Source organism: Amblyraja radiata, chromosome 21 (assembly GCF_010909765.2).
Source record: "Amblyraja radiata isolate CabotCenter1 chromosome 21, sAmbRad1.1.pri, whole genome shotgun sequence".
Lineage (NCBI taxonomy): Eukaryota > Metazoa > Chordata > Chondrichthyes > Rajiformes > Rajidae > Amblyraja > Amblyraja radiata.
Genome location: NC_045976.1, coordinates 35,433,742 through 35,453,908, shown reverse-complemented (window position 1 = coordinate 35,453,908; position 20,167 = coordinate 35,433,742). Strand labels below are relative to the sequence as shown.

Below are 20,167 nucleotides of genomic sequence, written 5' to 3'. Positions count from 1 at the left end.
AACATTAAAGCATTTACAGTGTAAGTGGTGAAATCATGAATGCTGTCAGCTTGAGAGGAGATAACAGCGGCTAACATTCCTGTCAAGTAGGTTAAGATGATTTACTCCAGTAAATAAGCGATATAATTGCAAGTTATTGTTGTTGAGGAATGTCAAAGGCTTAGAGAGGATGTAGGGAGGGTTTACTAAATTGCAACTATACAGATCTGAAGAACTCTTCACAGTAGATGATTAAGAGCTTTCATTGATATGTTGGAAATCATAAAAGGTTTTGAATGAATCGGAGATTTTTTAATGAAAATTGTTATGATTGTGAATGCACTGAAAAGAAAGTGGAAGCATGTTCAATTACACTTTCAAAAGGGATTAGGATAAACGTTTGAGGCTAGGTTTTGCTGGGAATCAGATATTCATGGAGCACAAAAAAATACAAGGGGAGATTTGGAAAATCTTTTTTTGTGCAGAGTAGTTATAATCTGGGAAATAGAGTTAATGTATTTTAAAGGGGACTTAAATAATCAGTTGAAGGAAAATAATTTATAGAGTGAGTTAAAACCCGGACCAATGGTTTATTTCGGTTTCCTCCCACACTCCAAAGATGTACAGGTATGTAGGTTATGTGACTTGGTCAGGCGTATGTGCAAATTGTCCCCAGTAGTAGGATGGTGTTAATGTGCGGGGATCACTGGTCGGTGGGCCGAATGGCCTGTTTCCGTGCTGTATCTCTCAACTAAACTAAACGATAGCCGACTGAACATCAGCCTTCCTGAGAATGAATCCACAGAAAGCAACTGGCCCAGATGGAGCCTCCGGCCACATCCTCAGTACCTCTGTGGACCAGCTGGCAGAGGTATCCCATCTTTAACCTCTCACTACTCCATTCTGAGGTCTCCTACCTGCTTTAAGAAGACCATTACCACCCCGGTGCCAAAGAATACTGAGGTACCATGCCTTAATGACCATCATCCATATCATAAAATAATGACTTAATTGAAACACACAAAGTTCCGAGAAGGCTTGACTGGATGGACACAAAGGAGGGTGGCTCGCATGACTAGAACAGGCTTAAATTCAATTAAAGCTCATTGTGGACTGAAATAAAAAATATATATTCAGAGGACGTGAATCCTTGGAATTCTTAATTTGGAAGGGCTCAGTGCAAAACTAAGATGGATAGACTTCTAAATATTAAAAGAATCAGGGAGCAGCAAAGAAAAAAATAGAATTGAGGTCTTATATTAGATATGATTTGGTTCAAATGAGGAACGGGCTCAAGTTGTCTGAGTTTGCACCCACTATTCCTTACATCTGATAGTGAGGTACCGGTTGGTGGAAGGGGCAGAGTGGCCTTGTCCCAGCCTCGTCAATCGTCCCTGGGTGAGGGGCGGACGCGGCTGCAACAGCCGAGCCGAGTGGAGGGCGGGAGGGTGTGGTCGGGTGCCGTCTCCCTGGCGACGGGCCTCACAGTCGCTTCGTCTGTTTCTGTGCGAAATTATGAAGAAATTCGACAAGAAAAACGAGGAGACGGGTCAGTGGCGACGCTTTTGAGTCACGATTGCCAGCGGGTTTTGATTCAAGGCGGCCTGGGGATGTCCGGGCGGTGCAGTCAGACCGTAGGCCCCATCGCTTGCTGCCGCCTCCCTCCCCCTCGCTGTGGGGCCGACGATTGCCTGCTCACCACCGCTGTGATGGTAGCAGTTCCCGTGTGAACGAGTAGGGTAGGAGGACTGAGCAACACCCAGCGGGTCAGGCAGAGTCTGTGGGGATAGTTTCAGTTCCGAGCCGGACACTCACCCACTGAGTCTGAAGCATCTTTGGTCTGAAGAAGGGTCTCGACCCAAATGTCATCCACTCCTTCTCTCCAGAGATGCTGCTGAGTTACTCCAGCTTTTTGTGTCTACCTTTGATTTAAACCAGCATCTGCAGTTCTTTCCTACAAAAAAAACTGCCAGCATTAAACATGCTCATCTCAATTATAAAGATTTCTGTGTATAATGTATAATCTGCGGATTGAGACGTGGGGGTAAATAAGTGTGGTTACTGATTTTATTTCCCAACCACATCCTCACCTCTCTCGATTGATTACCTTGATAGTATTGTATTTCAGGTAGAAACTATACAGTCCTCGATGACATAGAAACATTCTAAGGAAGAAGATGCTACTGAAATCTCAGCAAACGAAGATGTAGCTGAACTTATAGATGAGTTAAAACTTAGTAAAGAGTAATTACTAGAAAGACAGGCTGCCCTTAAGGTTGATAAATAACCTGATCCAGATGGGATGCATCCTCGGTTTGTTGAGAGAAGAAAGAGAAGATTACAAAGGCCCTGGCCATAATTTTTTCAGATGAATAGATTTGGGGTGGTTTCTGATAAAATGTAAAATTGCTCAAACTAGTGGAAATCTATAAAGTATTTGGACAATTTATGGAAAGACCTTTAGTGAAATTGCCAGATATTTTTTCACTCCTCTCGCTGAAACAATAAAAAATATTACTTTTGATTAAGAAAAAAAAACGCATGGTAGAATTGTTGATCTTTGAAAATCTTTACAGGCTGATAATGACACTCTACTAAGGACATGTGAATCATTAAAATAATTCCAAAGTGAAGTGTGAGCTTGTATATTTGTTGAGGTGTATTTGAAACAGTTAATACATTGCACATTACTAAGCCACTTTTCATGTCACTTTTCATTTCACTGCACATCTCGTATGTGTATATGACGAATAAACTTGACTTGACTTGAAGCTGTCGATACATCATTCTTTGTATTTTGTTTAGGAGGTGGATGCAATCCTTACCAGCAACTGGAAAAAAGTGTTGTCCTTCAAGAGGCAAGTCGATTACATCAAAACTCGAAGAATATGTCTGAAAATATTTTGGCTATTATCAACCAAGGATTGAATATGCCTGAAGGAGGTCTAAGGGATGGATATTTGCAAAATGCAGGCTATACAAGGAAGGGAGAACATGTGTAGTACAATTTGTGAAAAAGAGCAAAATGAAAATACACCTTCAAGGCTAATAATCATTATGGATTTAGCAACATAAATAGTCAAAATGGAAATACAGACTATTCATCTGGTTGTGTTCAATGGTTCTTTGGCAGAGCCATTGTGATAGGTCATATATCCCCACATTTCAGTTGAAACCTTAATTATGAACTCAACTCTCATTTAAAATTGTCCATGGAGTCATGCTCTCCACTAACTCAGGCTTCTAAATCTTTAAAACTTTATAATTAAAAAATGTTTTTCTCTTCATTCAAAATCTATTTCCATTACTTTGAATCTGTGGCCTCTGATTACTGCACCATAGGGAATAATGTTTTTCAATATCTCTCACCACCTTAAAATCGTAAAATGACATTTACTTCATTTCTTTGCTTTATTCCTCAGACTTTCCCTCTAATTGGCTTGCCACATTAACTGTATTACACTCTTTTTCTTAGTCATTTTATAGTTTGTGGTATTTAAAAATTTAGGATTGTGTCATCAACAGTCAAAATTAAATAGTCATAGAGTGATACGGTGTGGAAAAAGGTCCTTCGGACCAACTTGCCCACACCAGCCAACATGTCCCAGCTACACTAGTCCCACCTGTCTACGTTTGGTCCATATCCCTCCAAACTTGTCCTATCCATGTACCTGTCTAATCGTTTCTTAAACCTTGGGACCTATTTAAGGACGACTCATAAATTTCAACCAGGGCTCCCGCAATTTCCTCTCCAGTTTCCCACAATGTCCTTGGATATATCTGATCTGGCCCTGGAGATTTGTCTACCTTCATACATGATAGTACCTTCAGTACTTCTACGGTAACACTGACTGTTCTCAAGACATGTCCATTGACTGCCCCGAGTTCCGCCGTCCTACAGTCTCTCTCCTCTGTAAATACAGAGGAAAAATACTCACTGACAGTTAGCACATTCTTCAAGGATAAGCAGCATTCTTCACCCTGTCATAAAATGTTAACATGATGATAACATCATGATTTTGCAAATTGTTTTTTTAATGTATATACAATTAACTTTTGTTTATTATGGATTTTACAGAGTACTATGTTTACATATCTGTTGTGCTGCTACAGGTAAAGATTTAATTGTTCTGTTTCAGAACATAACAATTAAACATTCTTGACTTTATTCTTTTAATTATTAACAGGCCCGTATATTCAATGAAACTCCACTGAATCCAAGAAGATGTTTACATATCCTTACAAAGATCCTCTATCTGCTCAACCAGGTAAGAAGGCACCTATCTAACAAGCAATCAAATTTACATTCACAATGTTAAGGAGAAATACAGCAATACATTAGAAATGTTTCTAATAGTTACTGTGTAGCAGCACCCAGTGGTTAAGCTATGTTATGCAGAACCCTCGTCATAAGTCGGGGCTGTCACATGACAGGGTTTCTTCGCGGGGTTTTGAGTTAGGAGGTGTGTTCAGTTAGCTAGTGCTCTTTGCAACGACAACACCCTAAAACCGTTTCTCTCGACTAAGTGCACGTATATTTCAAATGCCGCTTTGTTAATAAAACTATTTGCTCTACCCGCTTTGTATCGCTACAACAGTACAATTAAAGTGTCCAAAAGCATTAAGGATATCTCTTATGGTTTATTTTAGAGTGGAAAATTTTTCACTGGCTGTGTTTTAACTTGAAAGGAATTCATTACCACAAGTTTTGACCAGGTCAATGGGATAGAAGTAGTCTACATGAACTTTAGCAAGGCCTTTGACAAGGTGTTGCATGGTAGACTGGTCCAGATTATCAGATCACACGGGATCCAGGGTGAGCTAACCAATTGGATGCAAAATTGGCTAGCGGAAGGAGTCGGAGGATGGTAGTGGAGGCATATTTTTCCGATTGGAGGCCTTTGACCAGTAGGAATCTAACAATTAACAATTTGAATGAGAATTTAGTTTGTAAAATAAATTTACAAATGAACTAAAATTGCTGGTTTAAGGGCCTGTCCCACTTTCACGAGTTATTCATGAATTCTCCCGAGTTTTCCCCTTGATTCAAACTCGCAGAATGTTCGTAACGAGTCCGTAGGAGGTCGTAGGAGTTTGTAGATATATCGTAGCGGCCCGTTATGCTAGCTGTAGGTACTCGTGGCATCAGGTAAGTCGGGACATTTTTCCAGCCCCGTAAAAAATGTCCACAAGTAAAAAAATGGTCGGGATGAAAGAAATGGCAACTTTTTACTCGTAAGGAGGGCATCGAAATTGTCGTGAGAATTCGTAGCCATACTCGTAGGAGTTCGTAGGAGTTCGTGAACATAGTCGTGGAAGGTCGTAGGAGTTCGTAGATTACCACGATCTTGATTTTTTTTAGGTCCTTTAAACTCGGCAGAGGTTTTGAATTAAGTCGTGAAAGTGGGACAGGCCCTTTAGCGGACAATGAAAAAGGCTGTCTAAGGTTACAACAGGTACTAAATCAACTGGGAAAATGAGCAAAGGAATGGCAGGTAGAATTTAATTCAGACAAGTGTATAGTGATGCATTTTGGGAAGTTATACCAAGGTTGGATTGAATGGCCGGGCACAGGGGAGAGCTTTAGAACAGAGAGACCTAATACCTCATTTCCTGAAAGTGGGATACATGTAGACAATTGTCAGTGACAGTATTAATGGTAAACATTTGCTCATGCTCTCTGGTTACCCTCAAACACTTTGCAGCCAATAAGCTGTTTAGATATAAATTGTCAAATTTTCACACAATATGCAAATAATGAGATAGCCATCAATTAGTCTAGCGTAAATATTTTGATTGAAGGATAAATATTGGCAAGGACATTGTGGTAAAATCAAATTGGTTAAAAGAACATGATAACTTTCAAATGCTGGAACGAAGTTACAGGTGCAATATTCAAAATGAACGGCAGGTGGAACATTTGTCAGGATAATTGTTTGAGCAACTGACTGTTTCTGCTAAAGATTAATTTAATCTTTTTGAGGGAGAACATTTCGGAACAACAGAAGCCACAGAAGCCTTCTTTGCAATGACCAAGCTCTTTCAGTGCAACGACGTAAGTGTAATATCTTTGGAATAGGACTGTGAAGAAAACTTTTAATTGCTTTTGTTATGATTTGTTAATTAAAATGTTGCTCAATGGCTACCAGACTGATAAACTAATTATTGTGAAGAAAGCATGCTGTGTTTTGAAGTTGTATATTTAAATACTTTCAAATTCTGTTCTACTGAACAATTCTTTTAAACTTTTTTTTGCGGTAATGTAGCTTTTAATATTTTTGCACCTCCTTTGATTTCTTGTATTATAGAGTATTTTGGGTTGGTGACAGCATGCTCTCATTGTACTTGGTTTGCATTGCAGCTTTCCAGAGTTACTGCTTCCAATACTGCTTTCAAAACAATATCAAGTAGTAAATGCAATGATATATTACATTTAGGATGAAGTAATTTATTCTGTTACCCCAATATTTTTCTAATGTTAATTGAGGTGGGTGGGAAATAGATTTGAATGGATTGGGAATTGATTATTGAGCAAAAAAACAGACAGTAGGAATAGGCTGGTCATTTCAGAATGGCAGGGGGTAACTCCTGGAGTGTTGGAGCCTTGTTTTTTCACAATGCATAGAAAATAATTTATCCTAGTTTTATAATGATGGAAAGCTAATTTGGAAAGCCAGGTGTGTAAACAACATAAATAGTCTGCACTGACGTTGGTTAAGTGATGGAGCACGATCATAGCAGATGCAGTGGTAATGTGAAAAATTACAATTGTACAAAAAATGTGACACAGTTGAACCACAGAATATAAGAGACGGATAAATTTGGTATTGAGAATGAGTTAGAAATACAAAATTTACAAAAGTAATATTCAAGTACAGTGTACAATTGTTAAAGGTTATGTTATCCTTTATTATAAGGGAGTTAGAATGTAATTACAACATTAGTCTATACCTGATCATGCGCAAAATTACCCAGATATATACTGTTCATAAAAAAACAGGACAAATCCATTTCAGCTAATGACATACTTATCAGTCTGCTCGCAACAATCAGCATCGAAATAAGAGGTGTTGTGGATGGTATTATCAAGCAACACTAGCACGCCAGTAATCTACCTTAAAATGATTCACCGCTATCTGGTCTGTCATAAGCAGCATTGTTTGTCAGTTTGTTTATTGTACTCTTTATTGTTATTTTTCTTATTTTATTGTTTTTTTTAATTTTCTTATAGATTGATTGTGTTGTGATGTGTTTAACTTGTTTATTTAACATCAACCTGCCAAAGGGACTAAAGATGGAAATTAGCTACTGGCTATAATCTTGCATATTTACAATTAAATGGTTATTAATATGCACTGTCCCTGTTTAAATAAATAAATAAGAAATCTGCTCATCCATACTAGTTTGAGTATGGTAATAGTTGTAGGTCAGGAATGTGGAAGTTTAGCCGTTATCTTTACTGAATGCTGAAGCTGGTTCAAGTTATTGTATGAATCTTGTCTTTAATATTCCTACCTTTTTTGATTTTTTGTGTTTTTTCTTATTTCTTGAAACCCTTTACTCTTTGTGAAAAAATGCTGTTATCCATTTACAGCAAACACTTAGAAGAGTGTGTTACTTGACAATTAAGGAGATGGCTAACATTTCAGAAGATGTGATAATAGTCACAAGCAGGTAAGAATACTAAAGTGAAATTACCTTTTGCAATTAAATATTATCTGCCATGCTTTTTTTTAATGAATTTAGGACCTTTGATTAAAATTAATTAGTTTGTACTTGGGAGCAAAGTTTGTTTACACCGTGAGCATTACATCATTAGTCTGAAGAAGAGTCCCGACCTATCTATGTTCTCCAGAAATGCTGCATAAATTCCAGAAAACAGTAAAAAGACTGTGCACAAAAAAACAAAACTAAACGTAACAAGTCTTAATATTATGACAAATTCCTATTTCTCATATCCTGTAAAGGAAAAAAAAAAGATTGTGAGTACAGTCTACACAATCTTGGAAGTCAATATTATCATAATTTGGAATTAAAATGTGTATGTTGGAGGTCATCTCACTGTACTACTTCCCAAAGGTGTATTTGCAATATCACAATGCATGGACATATTAAGACGTTAAACCATTATATAATTTAGAAACACTGCCTTCAAATGGACATCTTTAAAAGTTTTTCCATTTAAATAATGTTGATTTATGTTTTTTTGATGTATTCCAGCTTGACCAAGGATATGACGGGGAAAGATGATGTATACCGAGGTCCAGCAGTAAGGGCACTGTGTCGCATTACAGATGTATGTATGGACTCTAAGCAAAATATATATATAACTGTTGGAAGATTAGAATGAAGCCAACATGAATTTTGTATTGAAACTTGCCTAGAAACAGTGACAGCTATTTGGATCAAAAATCAGACATAAAACCTTAAGCTATGACTAGTGATGTGACCCGGAGCAGAAGGTCCAAAAATGAATTTAGTGCTTCTGAGAGTTTAAATTTAATTGTGTTTGTTTTATATATAGACTTGCATTTTTTTCTCCTTTGTTGGAGATTATCTGTCTAGAAACTAAATTTAAATTCTGATCTCTTTTTTCAAATCCACCCATCACTTTCCCTGATACCATATCATTCTATAAGTTATCCTCCACTAATTCTGGCTTCTGTGTGTCTTTAGTTTTAATCGTTCTGCTGCAATGTCTTTATCTGCCAAGGCCGCAAATTTTTGTTTTTAGTTTTAGAGATACAGCGCGCAAACAGGCCTTTCGGCCCACCGAGCCCACACCGACCAGCAATCCCTGCACAATAACACTATCCTACGCTGTGGTCAATTTTTCCATTTATACCAAGCCAATTAACCTACAAACCTGATCGTCTTTGGAGTGTGGGAGAAAAGTGGGAGTGTGGGGGAAATTCTCAGAGAAAACCCACGCAGGTCACGGGGAGAATGTACAAACTCCATACAGAAAAGCACCCAGAGCCAGGATTGAACCTGGGTCTCTGGCATGGTAGGTGCTGTAAAGCAGCAACTCTATCACTGGGCCACTAGAACTCTTGAATTCCATCCCCAGGTCTCTCTACCTTTTTTTTTTTTTAAACTCTATTCCTATTTATCTCATTTTGATGATCTGCTCTGATATCTTTAAGAAAGAACTGCAGATGCTGGAAAAATCGAAGGTGGACAAAAATGCTGGAGAAACTCAGCGGGTGAGACAACATCTATAGAGAGAAGGACTAGGCGACGTTTCAACAAAAATGCTGGAGTCAAAATTTGTTTGAGAATGATTTAAATTATTTTACTGTGTTGAAAATGGTATTCAAATTTTAACCTGGTGAGGATGGTGAGGATCTTGCATTTGTTTTCGTAGGGCAGAGTTAATAGACCTGCTGGCCTTTTTTTGTGCTTATTATGTCAATTTCTATGCCCTAATGCAATGTGGGGAAATGTACCACTGAGGCCTGGATAAGAATGGTTCTATGTTCTTTCCCTGGAATGTGGAAGTCTGGTGTGGAGGTTGAATACACAGTCTACTTACTTAGATTAGAGTGACCAGCTGAGTGAAATTTATGTAGCTGTTACACTATATTTTGCACCCTGTTTATTTTCTCATTTGCACTACCTGATGTATTCATGTGTGCTCTGATTTAGCTGGATAACACACAAAAATGTTTTTTCATTGTATCCTGGTACACATGTCAATAATATACTAAAGAAAGACACAAAAAGCTGGAGTAACTCAGCGGGACAGGCAGCCTGTCAGACTCGTCTGAAGAACAGTCTGGACCCGAAACGTCACCCATTCCTTCTTTCCAGAGATGTTGCCTGTCCCTCTGAGCTACTCCAGCTTTTTGTGTCTTTCTTTAGTATATTATTGACATGTTCAGTTTAAACCAGCATCTGCAGTTCCTTCCTACTCAATAATATACTAATACTGCTTCAGTACTTATAAAAATTCGATACAGAGTGAATGGCGCCTGTGGCATGGCAAATGACGAGTCGCGAGGTAAATTCCCTGTATGGCGGGACTGTCATATGTTGATAGAAGACAGTAGAAAATATGCTTTCTGAAACGCTTGGCTCTTATTTTGTCCATAGATTACAATGTTGCAGGGGATAGAACGTTATATGAAACAAGCTATTGTGGATAAAGTGGCCAGTGTATCCAGCTCTGCCTTAGTTTCCTCTCTGGTAAGGGTGTTCAAAATAATCATAGAACATAGAACAGTAGAGCACAAAAACAGGCCTTTTGGCTGACAATGTCTTTGCTGAACTTATGCCAAAACCATCTCTTATCCACCTGTGCATAGTCCATATCCATTTCCTGCATACCTATGTGTCTATCCAAAGCCTTTTAAATGCCACTATTGTATCTGCATCAACCACCAGCCCTGGCAGCGCATTCCAGGAGATCACCATGAGAGGGGATCTTATTGAAATATATAAGATTATTAATGGTTTGGGCATGCTAGAAGCAGGAAACATATTCCCGATGTTGGGATTGTCCAGAACCAGGGGCCACAGTTTTATAATAAGGGGTAAGCCATTTAGAACGGAGATGAGGAAAAGCAAAGAGAGTTGTGAATCCGTGGAATTCTCTGCCTCAGATGGCAGTGGAGGCCAATTCTCTGGAGGCTTTCAAGAGAGAGTTAGATAGAGCTCTTAAAAATAGCGGAGTCAAGGGATATGGGGAGAAGGTAGGAACGGGGCACTGATTGTGGATGATCAACCATGATCACAGTGAATAGTGGTGTTGGGTCGATGGGCCGAATGGACCCATATTGTCTATTGTCTATTGTACTAAAAGTTGCCCTGCACATCTCCTTTAAACTTTGCCGTTCTCACCTTATCACTATGCCCTCCAGCAATTTGAGTTTTCCATCCTGGGAAAAAACCATTTAATTATTTAACATATCGACATAATTGTGTGTTCATGTTTTGTGCCCTTATGTTGCTTATAAATAAAGCTTAGTTTATGGGGGGGTACACACAATTGCTGGGGAAACTCAGCGGGTGCAGCAGCATCTATGGAGCGAAGGAAATAGGCGACGTTTCGGGCCGAAACCCTTCTTCAATCCCTTAGTTTATGGGATTTGGTGGGCAATAGAATTATGTCTAGAACAAAACTGCTTCACTGGAATTTGGCATTCAGTTTTCTGAAGCATTCAGCCACAAAATCATTCCACTGAAAGTATCAATTTTTGATATTTAGTGAATGTTTTTTAGTTGAGAATTTGGGTGAAGGTTTGAAAATTGCAATTGGATCCGCATCTGAAATAGGAACAGAGGTTCATCATCCACATTTGGGTCTTAACACACAGTAAGAGCTTTTAGATCAGAGATTCTTTCTCATTAACTGCAAGTAATCTTACTTTTTGCTATTGCAGAGATGTGAATAATGGCCATGGGTGATGATTACAAGTTATTGTTTTCCATTTTTAAATGTCCCCTAGCAAACTATATTTCTAACAAAATTAGAGGAAAAATCCATATTTGAAATGCACAGCCATTTATTTGTTTCTTATGGATCTTCAGCACCTTGCATCTACAAGTTACGATTCTGTGAAGCACTGGGTAAACGAGGTACAAGAAGCTGCTTCCAGTGACAACATTATGGTGCAGGTAAGGTACTTAATATAAAAACTAGACTAAGTGGGACCCGTTGGGTCCCACAAGGGAGGCCTGGACCCCCAACGCAACCCATTCCCCAACGCAATATTCCACCACTCACCCAAAGCCCCTAACTGCAGGTGCGGCTCATTTCCCCTTATCCCCCAGCACTCCCTCCCCCTCCTCTTCATGTGTGGGGGTAGAGGAGGAGAGGGAAGGGGGTGTTTGGCAAGGGATATGTGGGATGGGAGGGGAAGGGTGTGTGTGTGGGCAGGGGACTGTAGGAGGGGGGTAGAGGGTGTGTGTGTGGGCGGGGGGGAGAGGGTGGTGTGGGGGGAGGGGGGTGTGGGGGATGGGTGTGTGGGGGAGGGGGTGTGAGGCAGGGTGGTGTGAGGCGGGGGGTGTGAGACGGGGGTTGTGATGCGGGGGGTGTGAGGTGGGGAGTGTGAGGCGGGGGCTTTTGGGGGCGGGTGGCCGGAGAGGGTGGGGTAGGGGGAGGCGGGGTTTGCGGGGGGAGGGGTGTGGGAGGGGGGAGAGGTGTGGGGGGGGAGGGGTGTGTGGGCGGGAGGAGTGTGTGGGTGGGGGAGGGGGCAGGAGCCAGCGAGGGGGACCAGAGGGGAAGGGGCTGTAGCTGACGGTGCGCTGAGGACTCACAGCATGCGCTTGTCGCTGGACGTTCTCCTCTGCCGGGATCAGAGTCTCTGTTTTCCATCTGGTGACATCGGCGACATCTCCGGCTCCACGCTGGGCTGGGCCGAGCCGAGCTAGGCTGGGCTGGGTTAGGCTGGGTTGGGCCGGGCCACTTCCGGTCCCTCTGAAAATTGTGTCTGGTTGGAGACCAGGCCATACAGAGCCAGCCATCCAGAGCCTCCTTCAGCTCCAGTAGAGTCTCGGTTTTCCGTTTGGGGACATCGGCGACATCTCCGCGCCAGGCTGGGTTGGGCAGGGCCGCTTCCGGTCCCTCTGAAATTTGTGTCTGGTTGGAGACCTCCGCCAGCCATCAGAGCCTCCCTCAGCTCCAGTAAAGACGCGATAGCTCGGGAAGGGACTGACCGTCCCGCAGAGTGACAGGTGAAAAGACCAATCCACGCGGCACTGACTGGCAGGAGAGGAGATCGATCTGCACACTCGTGATTTTTAAACCTCGATAACTTTTACATTAGACCCCCGATCGGAATGAAACTTGGTGCACTCACAGCAGAGGAGAACGGTGAGTACGCTGGCGAAAAGTCGTAGCGCTACAGCGTAGCGTATTTGCACAAATAGAAAGACCGCGCAAACCGGAAGATAACAAGATCAGAGTTTTAGTTATACATAGATGTTTGAAGTCACAATCAGAACAAGGTGCGGGTTTAAAAAAAGAGACACTTTGGGGGAGGTGTGAAAAACATTAACAGTTTAGTTTTAATTGCCAATAGTAAGGTAAGTTGTGGGAGTTGCAAAATATTTCGGACTGCTCACTAAATAGAAAAACTTCACTTCGAATGAACAATAGACCTGATCCTTGCCAGATACCCAGCAGATTACTTTGTTTCGCCTACTATTTTACACACCTGTTCCATCTTGAAATTAAGATACATCATGTATATTTCTGCTCTGGCTCTTTTGCAGCAGCACCACCCATGAGAGTCTTTCCACATTTGTTCTTTTCATTACGTGTCTTGGCAAGTCATTTGGAATTGCTATGGAAAGTGAATAGAGAGAAGGGTATAAGAGACATAGAGAAAGAGATGTCACTGAGGAGGTGTGTATTTTTGTAATCAATGCTTCAATCTAATGTTTCCCTGTCAACTTTACTTTACTTACAGTACCATGCCGTAGGTCTATTGTTTCATCTCCGAAAGACGGACCGCTTAGCCATTACAAAAATGGTAAATAAATTCACCAAGTGTTGCCTAAAGTCCCCATTTGCCCTTTGCATGCTGATCCGCATTACAAGTAAACTCCTTGAGGAGATCAATAGTCAGTAAGTACCTTCTTTTTCTACATTCCTCTCCACTTTATATTCTTAACTTGATTGTGCAGCAAGTTAAAATTGGCTATTTTGGGATCAGAATCTAACAATCTAATATGTTAAGCATGTAAATTCTAGGTTTGGTAATGAAATTGGGGTCTAATTTTTGATACCTAAGCAATCATGTGGGTTGTAGTTCTGTTTTGATGTTAACTGGGAGGATTAGCTCCAAACATTTTGCCATAACTATTTTTTTGTGATATAGCCAGCTGAATGTAGAATTGAATTTAAAGTTACTGTTTGTGCCTGCTTCCTCATTAAAATCAGAGAGACCAAAAACGTTAGCATCAATGGTAATGAAGATTGCCAGGCTCAGTGATAGCTATCCTATTACTTTCACCTCTGTGCTAACCTGCCTTTTTCCACAGCCAAAGCAATAATAGGTTTACTCTTGTCCTCAATTTCCATCCCATCATATACCACATTCTATAGGTTATTCGGCATATATCCTTCCTGCTACCCAAGTCACAGCCACATAAAATAGCAATCGATTCGAACGTCTTCCATTTCAGTGCAGTGCATACAGTACTCACAACCTGTTCTCCCTGAACATTGATGAGCCTAAACATTGGAGATTTGCAGACACTTCCATTCAGTCTGTAGGTTGACTCTGTACTTCTGTTGTTTGTTATTCTAATTCCTCGTACACTTTCATCATGACATCTGTGTCTCGTACTCCCCTGTGCTATTTCAATTTAGTTTAGTTTATTATTGTCACGTATCGGGGTACAGTGAAAAGCTTTTAGTTGCATGCTATCCAATCAAAGAAAATAGTGTAGATGATTACAATCAAGCCATCCACAGTGTAGAGATAAAGGGTAAAACATTTAGTGCAAGATAAAGTCCTTGTTACAGATAGTTCAAAGGTCTTCATTGAGGTAGATGAGAGATCAGGACTATACTTTAGCTGAGGAGAGGATTGTTCAGTTGCCTGATTACAGCCGGGATGAAACTGTCCCTGAATCTGGAGGTGTGCGCTTTCAAACTTCTGTACCTCTTGCCTGATGGGACAGTGACCAGTGAGACTTGCTCTTGATTATGTTTAACCAAAATAAGTTCAAGGAGCAGCATCTCATCTTGTGTCTCAGCTCTCGGGATTCAATATTAAATCCAATAAATTTCAGAAAACTAGCATTTCCTGTTTGCCAGACCTAACCAGTTGTGACGTAAAATGAAGGATAACTTACAAGAAGGAGATGGAGGATGAAATAAAACGGTGTTGGGATTTTAAAACTGATTTCTTAAGCTACAGTGCCCTCCATAATGTTTGGGACAAAGACCCATCATTTATTTATTTGCCTCTGTACTCCACAATTTGAGATTTGTAATAGATAAAATCACATGTGGTTAAAGTGCACATTGTCAGATTTTAATAACGACCATTTTTATACATTTTGATTATTATATTATTATAGAGAGAATTCGTCTGTCATCAGCTGTGGAGGTTTTCCTTGGCCTGCCAGTCCCTTTGTGATTAGTAAGCTCACCAGTGCTCTCTTTATTCTTGATGAGAATAAAACAGTTGATTTTTGTAAGCCTAAGGGTTGGTTGATGTCTCTAACAGTTTTATTCTTGTTTCTCAGTCTCATAATGGCTTCTTTGACTTTCATTGGCACAACTTTGGTCCTCATGTTGATAAACAGCAATAAAAGTTTCCAAAGGTGATGGAAAGACTGGAGGAAAGACTAGATGCTGAGAGCTCTTGTATACCTGCATTAAGGAGGCATTTAAACACACCTGAGCAATTACAAACATCTGTGAAGACATGTGTCCCAAACATTATGGTGCCCTGAAATGGGGGGGACAATGTATAAGCACAGCTGTAATTTCTACATGGTGAAACCAAAATGTTTGATAATACCCTTTAATTAAATCTGACAATGTGCACTTTAACCACATGTGATTTTTTTTCTATTACAAATCTCAAATCAGTACAGAGGCAAATAAATAAAATTACACCACAGTGGTATGAACATTGACTTCTCCAAATTCAGGTAGTCCTTGCTTTCTCCCTCCTTTCCCTCCCCTTCCCAGCTCTCCCACAGCCCACTGTCTTCGCCTCTTCCTTTCTTCTTCCTGCCCCCCCCCCCACCCCCACATCAGTCTGAAGAAGGGTCTCGACCTGAAATGTCACCTATTCCTTCGCTCCATAGATGCTGCCTCACCTGCTGAGTTTCTCCAGCAGTTTTGTCTACCTTCGATTTTTCCAGCATCTGCAGTTCTTTCTGAAACAAATAAATAAATGATGGGTCTTTGTCCCAAACATTATGGAAGGCACTGTACAAGGTCATATCTTGGCTGTTCTTTCTATGGGAACAGCAGGTCATAAATTCTGGCACATGCTGCACATTGTGTCCTTCACACTGGACACTATTTTTCTGTATTCTTTGGATTTCTAATTAGTGAGGATTAGTTTGCAGGAAATACCCATGTGGAAAATTATCTTTAATATTGTTGAAAAGTTTGGGATTTGTACCTTGTTGCTTTGCCACGGTGTCAGCATCTTGTAAGGAGCCCCTTTTGCATTAATAAATCTGCAAAATTTCAAGGCAGTAGGAAACCAAATAACCATTTTGATCATGTAGGCTATAATGTTTGCGCTGTCATGCACTACCAACATCACTGATAACCAATTTAAATCTGTAAATATCTTTGCTCATTACAGATTATGTGAGTAAATTGAGAGTGTACACCAACAAAGAACTCCTCTTTGAATCATTTTTCAGATGAAGATTGCAAGAAAACAAAACGAGAAGTAGACCATTTATCCCCTTATACCTTATGGTGATTCCTTCTTTTAATCTTGTCATGATTGAAATTTTATCTCGGCTTCACATTCCTGCAATAACCCTAAATATCCCTTAATATAAGCATTTTCAAAAGCCTATCAATTATTATCTTGAATATACTGAGTAATTAAACCCTCGCAGAGTTCTTGAGGAGAAAATTCTATGATTTACTGCACTCCAGATGAAGAAGCAACTCTCATCTCTGTTGATTGCTTATTTTGAGACTGACTCCTGTTTGTGGAAGCACCAACTAAGAAAAAACAAGCAAGGCTTACATGCTTTGTCCCAACCACTCCCATAGATTTCAGCACTTCTATCACATCCAGAGATGCACACTTCCCTGAATTAATTGATACTGACCCTGGAATTCTTATGACCTAACAGGCAGAACAACTCCTTGTTTGATTTCATGGACAACTGCTTACGCAACAAACATGAAATGGTTGTCTATGAAGCAGCATCGGCCATTGTCCAGCTTCCCAGCGGCACTGCCAGGGGACTAGCACCTGCAGTGTCGGGTAAGTACTTTCCATGAGTTAATCTCCTGGATTACATACAGAAGTTTCTGGTATGCAGAGCACCCCATTACTGCAGGATAGCACTAGATTTATGATTCCCAAAAATTAAAAATCTTAGACAGTTATTTTAATGGATGCATTGTATGAATACACATCAGAGGCTTCAGATCTTCAGGCTAATGAGATTCACTGTCAATACTCGGTCAGTGTATATTGGTTACTTTACTTACTAATCAATGTAGTGCTTTAATATTATAAGCTCCGCCTACTACCACAGCATTCATATTAGAAACATAGAAAATAGGTGCAGGAGGAGGCCATTCGGCCCTTTGAGCCAGCACCGCCATTCATTGTGATCATTGCTGATCGTCCCCAATCAATAATCCGTGCCTGCCTTCTCCCCATATCCCTTGATTCCAATAACCCCCTAGAGCTCTACCTAACTCTCTCTTAAATCCATCCAGTGACTTATCGCAACCCGACATGTGCTGCCAGTTACAGTAGAAGTAACATGCTGTAGTGTGTTGTATGCATTACTCAATAAATACTGTTGTACCAGATCAGTGAGTATGTTTGATTCACTCAACAGTCAGTGTAAGATCAAGATACACAGGCAGACATTTAGGAGGATCTGTGCTGCCTCACAGCTCCAGCAACTGGGTTCAACTGCTGACAATCGGTGCTGTCTATGCTGAGTTTGCATGCTTTCTTTGTGACCATGTGAGTTTCCTCCAGGTACTTCAGTGCCTCCCACATCGCAAAAAGACCTGCAGGTTGTGTGCACTTGCGAGTGGTGGAATTTGGGAGGAGTTGATGAGAATATGAACTTCATCGCAGAGGTTTTCAGGATCTATATGGTCTAAAAAAGAAATGGCTCGTGACATGGTTGATGCATTGGTTTCATTTCCCCAAATTCATTACATTTAGATAATGTCCCTTTAAATTGTAAAAAAAAATACTAATGTAATTCAAACAGATAGGGAAGCAGGAAACCACAGGCGTAACATCTATCATGGGGGAAATGTTAAAATTATCATTAAAGATGTTATAGCAAGGCATTTGGAAAAATTCCAGTTAGTCAGGCAAAATCAAAAAGCGAAATGTTTAACCAATTAATTGGAGTTTGTTGCAGACGTTTGATAAAGTGCTGCATTAAAGGTCATTGCAGAAAGTAAAAGCTTGTGGCAGAGGAGGTAACACATTAGGGTGATTAGAAGTTGGGCTGGCTCACCAGGGACAATGGATATAACTTTTTCCCTGGTTAACATGACGAAATGAATGGCGAGATGCAGTGAGCCGGGCCCTTGCATGTTAACAGTGTGTACACAAAACTTAGATGAAGGGACCAGAGGAAGTCACTTTGGAAATCACTTCCCAAAGGAAATTTATTAAAGAAGAGGACATAAAGGGCTACTCAGAGAGGAGCTTACAGGTGTTTGCATTCACAAATGCCTGCTCCCTTTGGTGGTAAATGTCATGGATTTGTGAAGGATTGTTTAAGAGGAACCTTAACGAGTTGTGGGAATCCAGGAAATCCAAACCTGTGAGCACAGTGCCTGTATCTTTCCCACTCAGTGACTGAAGAATCCCATTTACACTATTTTCTCCAAAGTGATAAGGGATGAACATTCTGATCTTGATGATTCCAGTATACTGTCAGTTAATACATTTGAATTTGAGAAATTCAGCGGGTTGCTGGTTTGGAATTTTTTCTTACAGTAAATTGACTGTTTTGAGAAAGGAAATAATTAACACCACAGTCTTTGACAGAACATCATCCATTTAAAAAGGGCAAAATTGTTAGGGCTAAATACCATTTCCCTGTATCTTTACTGAGTTTTAAATTATCTGTCTTAATGTCTGAGTTTTGCCCTGTTACTTCTTACTTTTTTGTAAAGTCAACTTTTAATTTTTTTTATATTCAAACAGTGCTCCAACTTTTCTGTAGTTCTTCCAAACCAGTTTTGAGATTTGCTGCTGTTAGAACTCTGAACAAAGTAAGTTTGCAGTGTGCAGGTGTTATTTGAAATTATAGATATAGGCACTGTTAGAAAATGATTTAAACTCTTAAAACAATATTTGTGTAAAACGCTTGGGTTTTTTGTTATTTTTTAGACTGTTCATATGTTATAGGAGTAGAATTAGGCCATTCAACCCATCAAGTCTACTCCGCCATTCAATCATGGCTGATCTCTGTCTCCTAATCCCATTTTCCTGCCTTCTCCCCATAACCCTTGATACCCTTTCTAATCAAGAATTTGTCTATCTCTGTCTTAAACGTATCCACTGACGGCCTCCACAGCGCTCTGTGGCGATGAGTTCCACAGATTAACTACTCTCAGTGCACAAGAAGTTCCTCCTCACCTCCTTTCTAAAAAGGTACACTTTAATTCTGAATTAGTTGATCCATTTTTTAACCTTATTATTTATTTGACCTGGCTATTTGATGTGCCAGTTTTTTTTTAATCACTCATGATCCTATTCCTCCAACGTGGATCTGTGTGCAGGATTACTTGAAGTTAATGGTAAAGTATCTTGTGCTCCAGTCATACATTGCAATTGAATCACTGACAATGTCAGTGATAGTTGCCTGAGTTTATAATAACAGCATATTAAAGTAGGACGTCCCAATGTCTTACATTCTCACCATTATAGAATGGAATTGGGGTGACAGAGACATTAGGTTTATTATTGTCATGTGTACAGAGGTACAGTGAATTGCATCATCCAGTAGATAAATACAATCAGCTCGAGCACAATAGGTAGAACAAAATGGAAAGATACAGTGCACAATATAGTTCTCAGCCTTGTGGCACTCTAGTTCCATAGACAAAATCCAATGTCCACAATGGGGTAGAGGTGAATCGGACAGTACCGTAGCTTATGGAAGGACCGTTCGGAAGCCTGATAGATAACAGAGGAGAAGAAGCTATTCCTGAGTCTGGTGGTGCGCACTTTCAAGTTTCTGAATCTTCTGCCTGATGGGAGCAGGGAGAAGAAGGATTGACTGGGATGAGACACGTCTTTGATTATGTTGGCTGCTTTCCCGAGACATTGTGAAGTACAGATGAAAGAAGTAGATGGAGGCAATAATGGGCAGTCTGATCTGTGTGATGGACTGGGCGACATCCACAATTCTCTGCAATTTCTTGTAGTCTTGGGTAGAGCTGTTCTCAAATCAATCCGTGATGCAACCCAACAGTAAACATCTGTAGAAGTTTGTAAGAGTCATTGGAGACATGCCACGTTTTTTCAGCCTT

General features: G+C 40.2%; 1 protein-coding gene across 1 annotated transcript in view; it reads left to right on the top strand.

Moving 5' to 3' along the window:
- The first annotated feature begins 1,438 nt into the window (after positions 1–1,438).
- copg2 (COPI coat complex subunit gamma 2) overlaps positions 1,439–20,167 on the top strand; it is a 38,724-nt gene continuing 19,995 nt past the window's right edge. Inside the window, exons 1-11 of the mRNA XM_033040082.1 lie at positions 1,439–1,528; positions 2,785–2,837; positions 4,167–4,247; positions 5,963–6,034; positions 7,574–7,653; positions 8,200–8,275; positions 10,075–10,167; positions 11,512–11,598; positions 13,395–13,552; positions 16,774–16,907; positions 18,837–18,904. Of these exons, the coding sequence (XP_032895973.1) occupies positions 1,495–1,528; positions 2,785–2,837; positions 4,167–4,247; positions 5,963–6,034; positions 7,574–7,653; positions 8,200–8,275; positions 10,075–10,167; positions 11,512–11,598; positions 13,395–13,552; positions 16,774–16,907; positions 18,837–18,904 (936 nt within the window). The 5' untranslated portion in view covers positions 1,439–1,494. The remainder of the gene's footprint in view (positions 1,529–2,784; positions 2,838–4,166; positions 4,248–5,962; positions 6,035–7,573; positions 7,654–8,199; positions 8,276–10,074; positions 10,168–11,511; positions 11,599–13,394; positions 13,553–16,773; positions 16,908–18,836; positions 18,905–20,167) is intronic.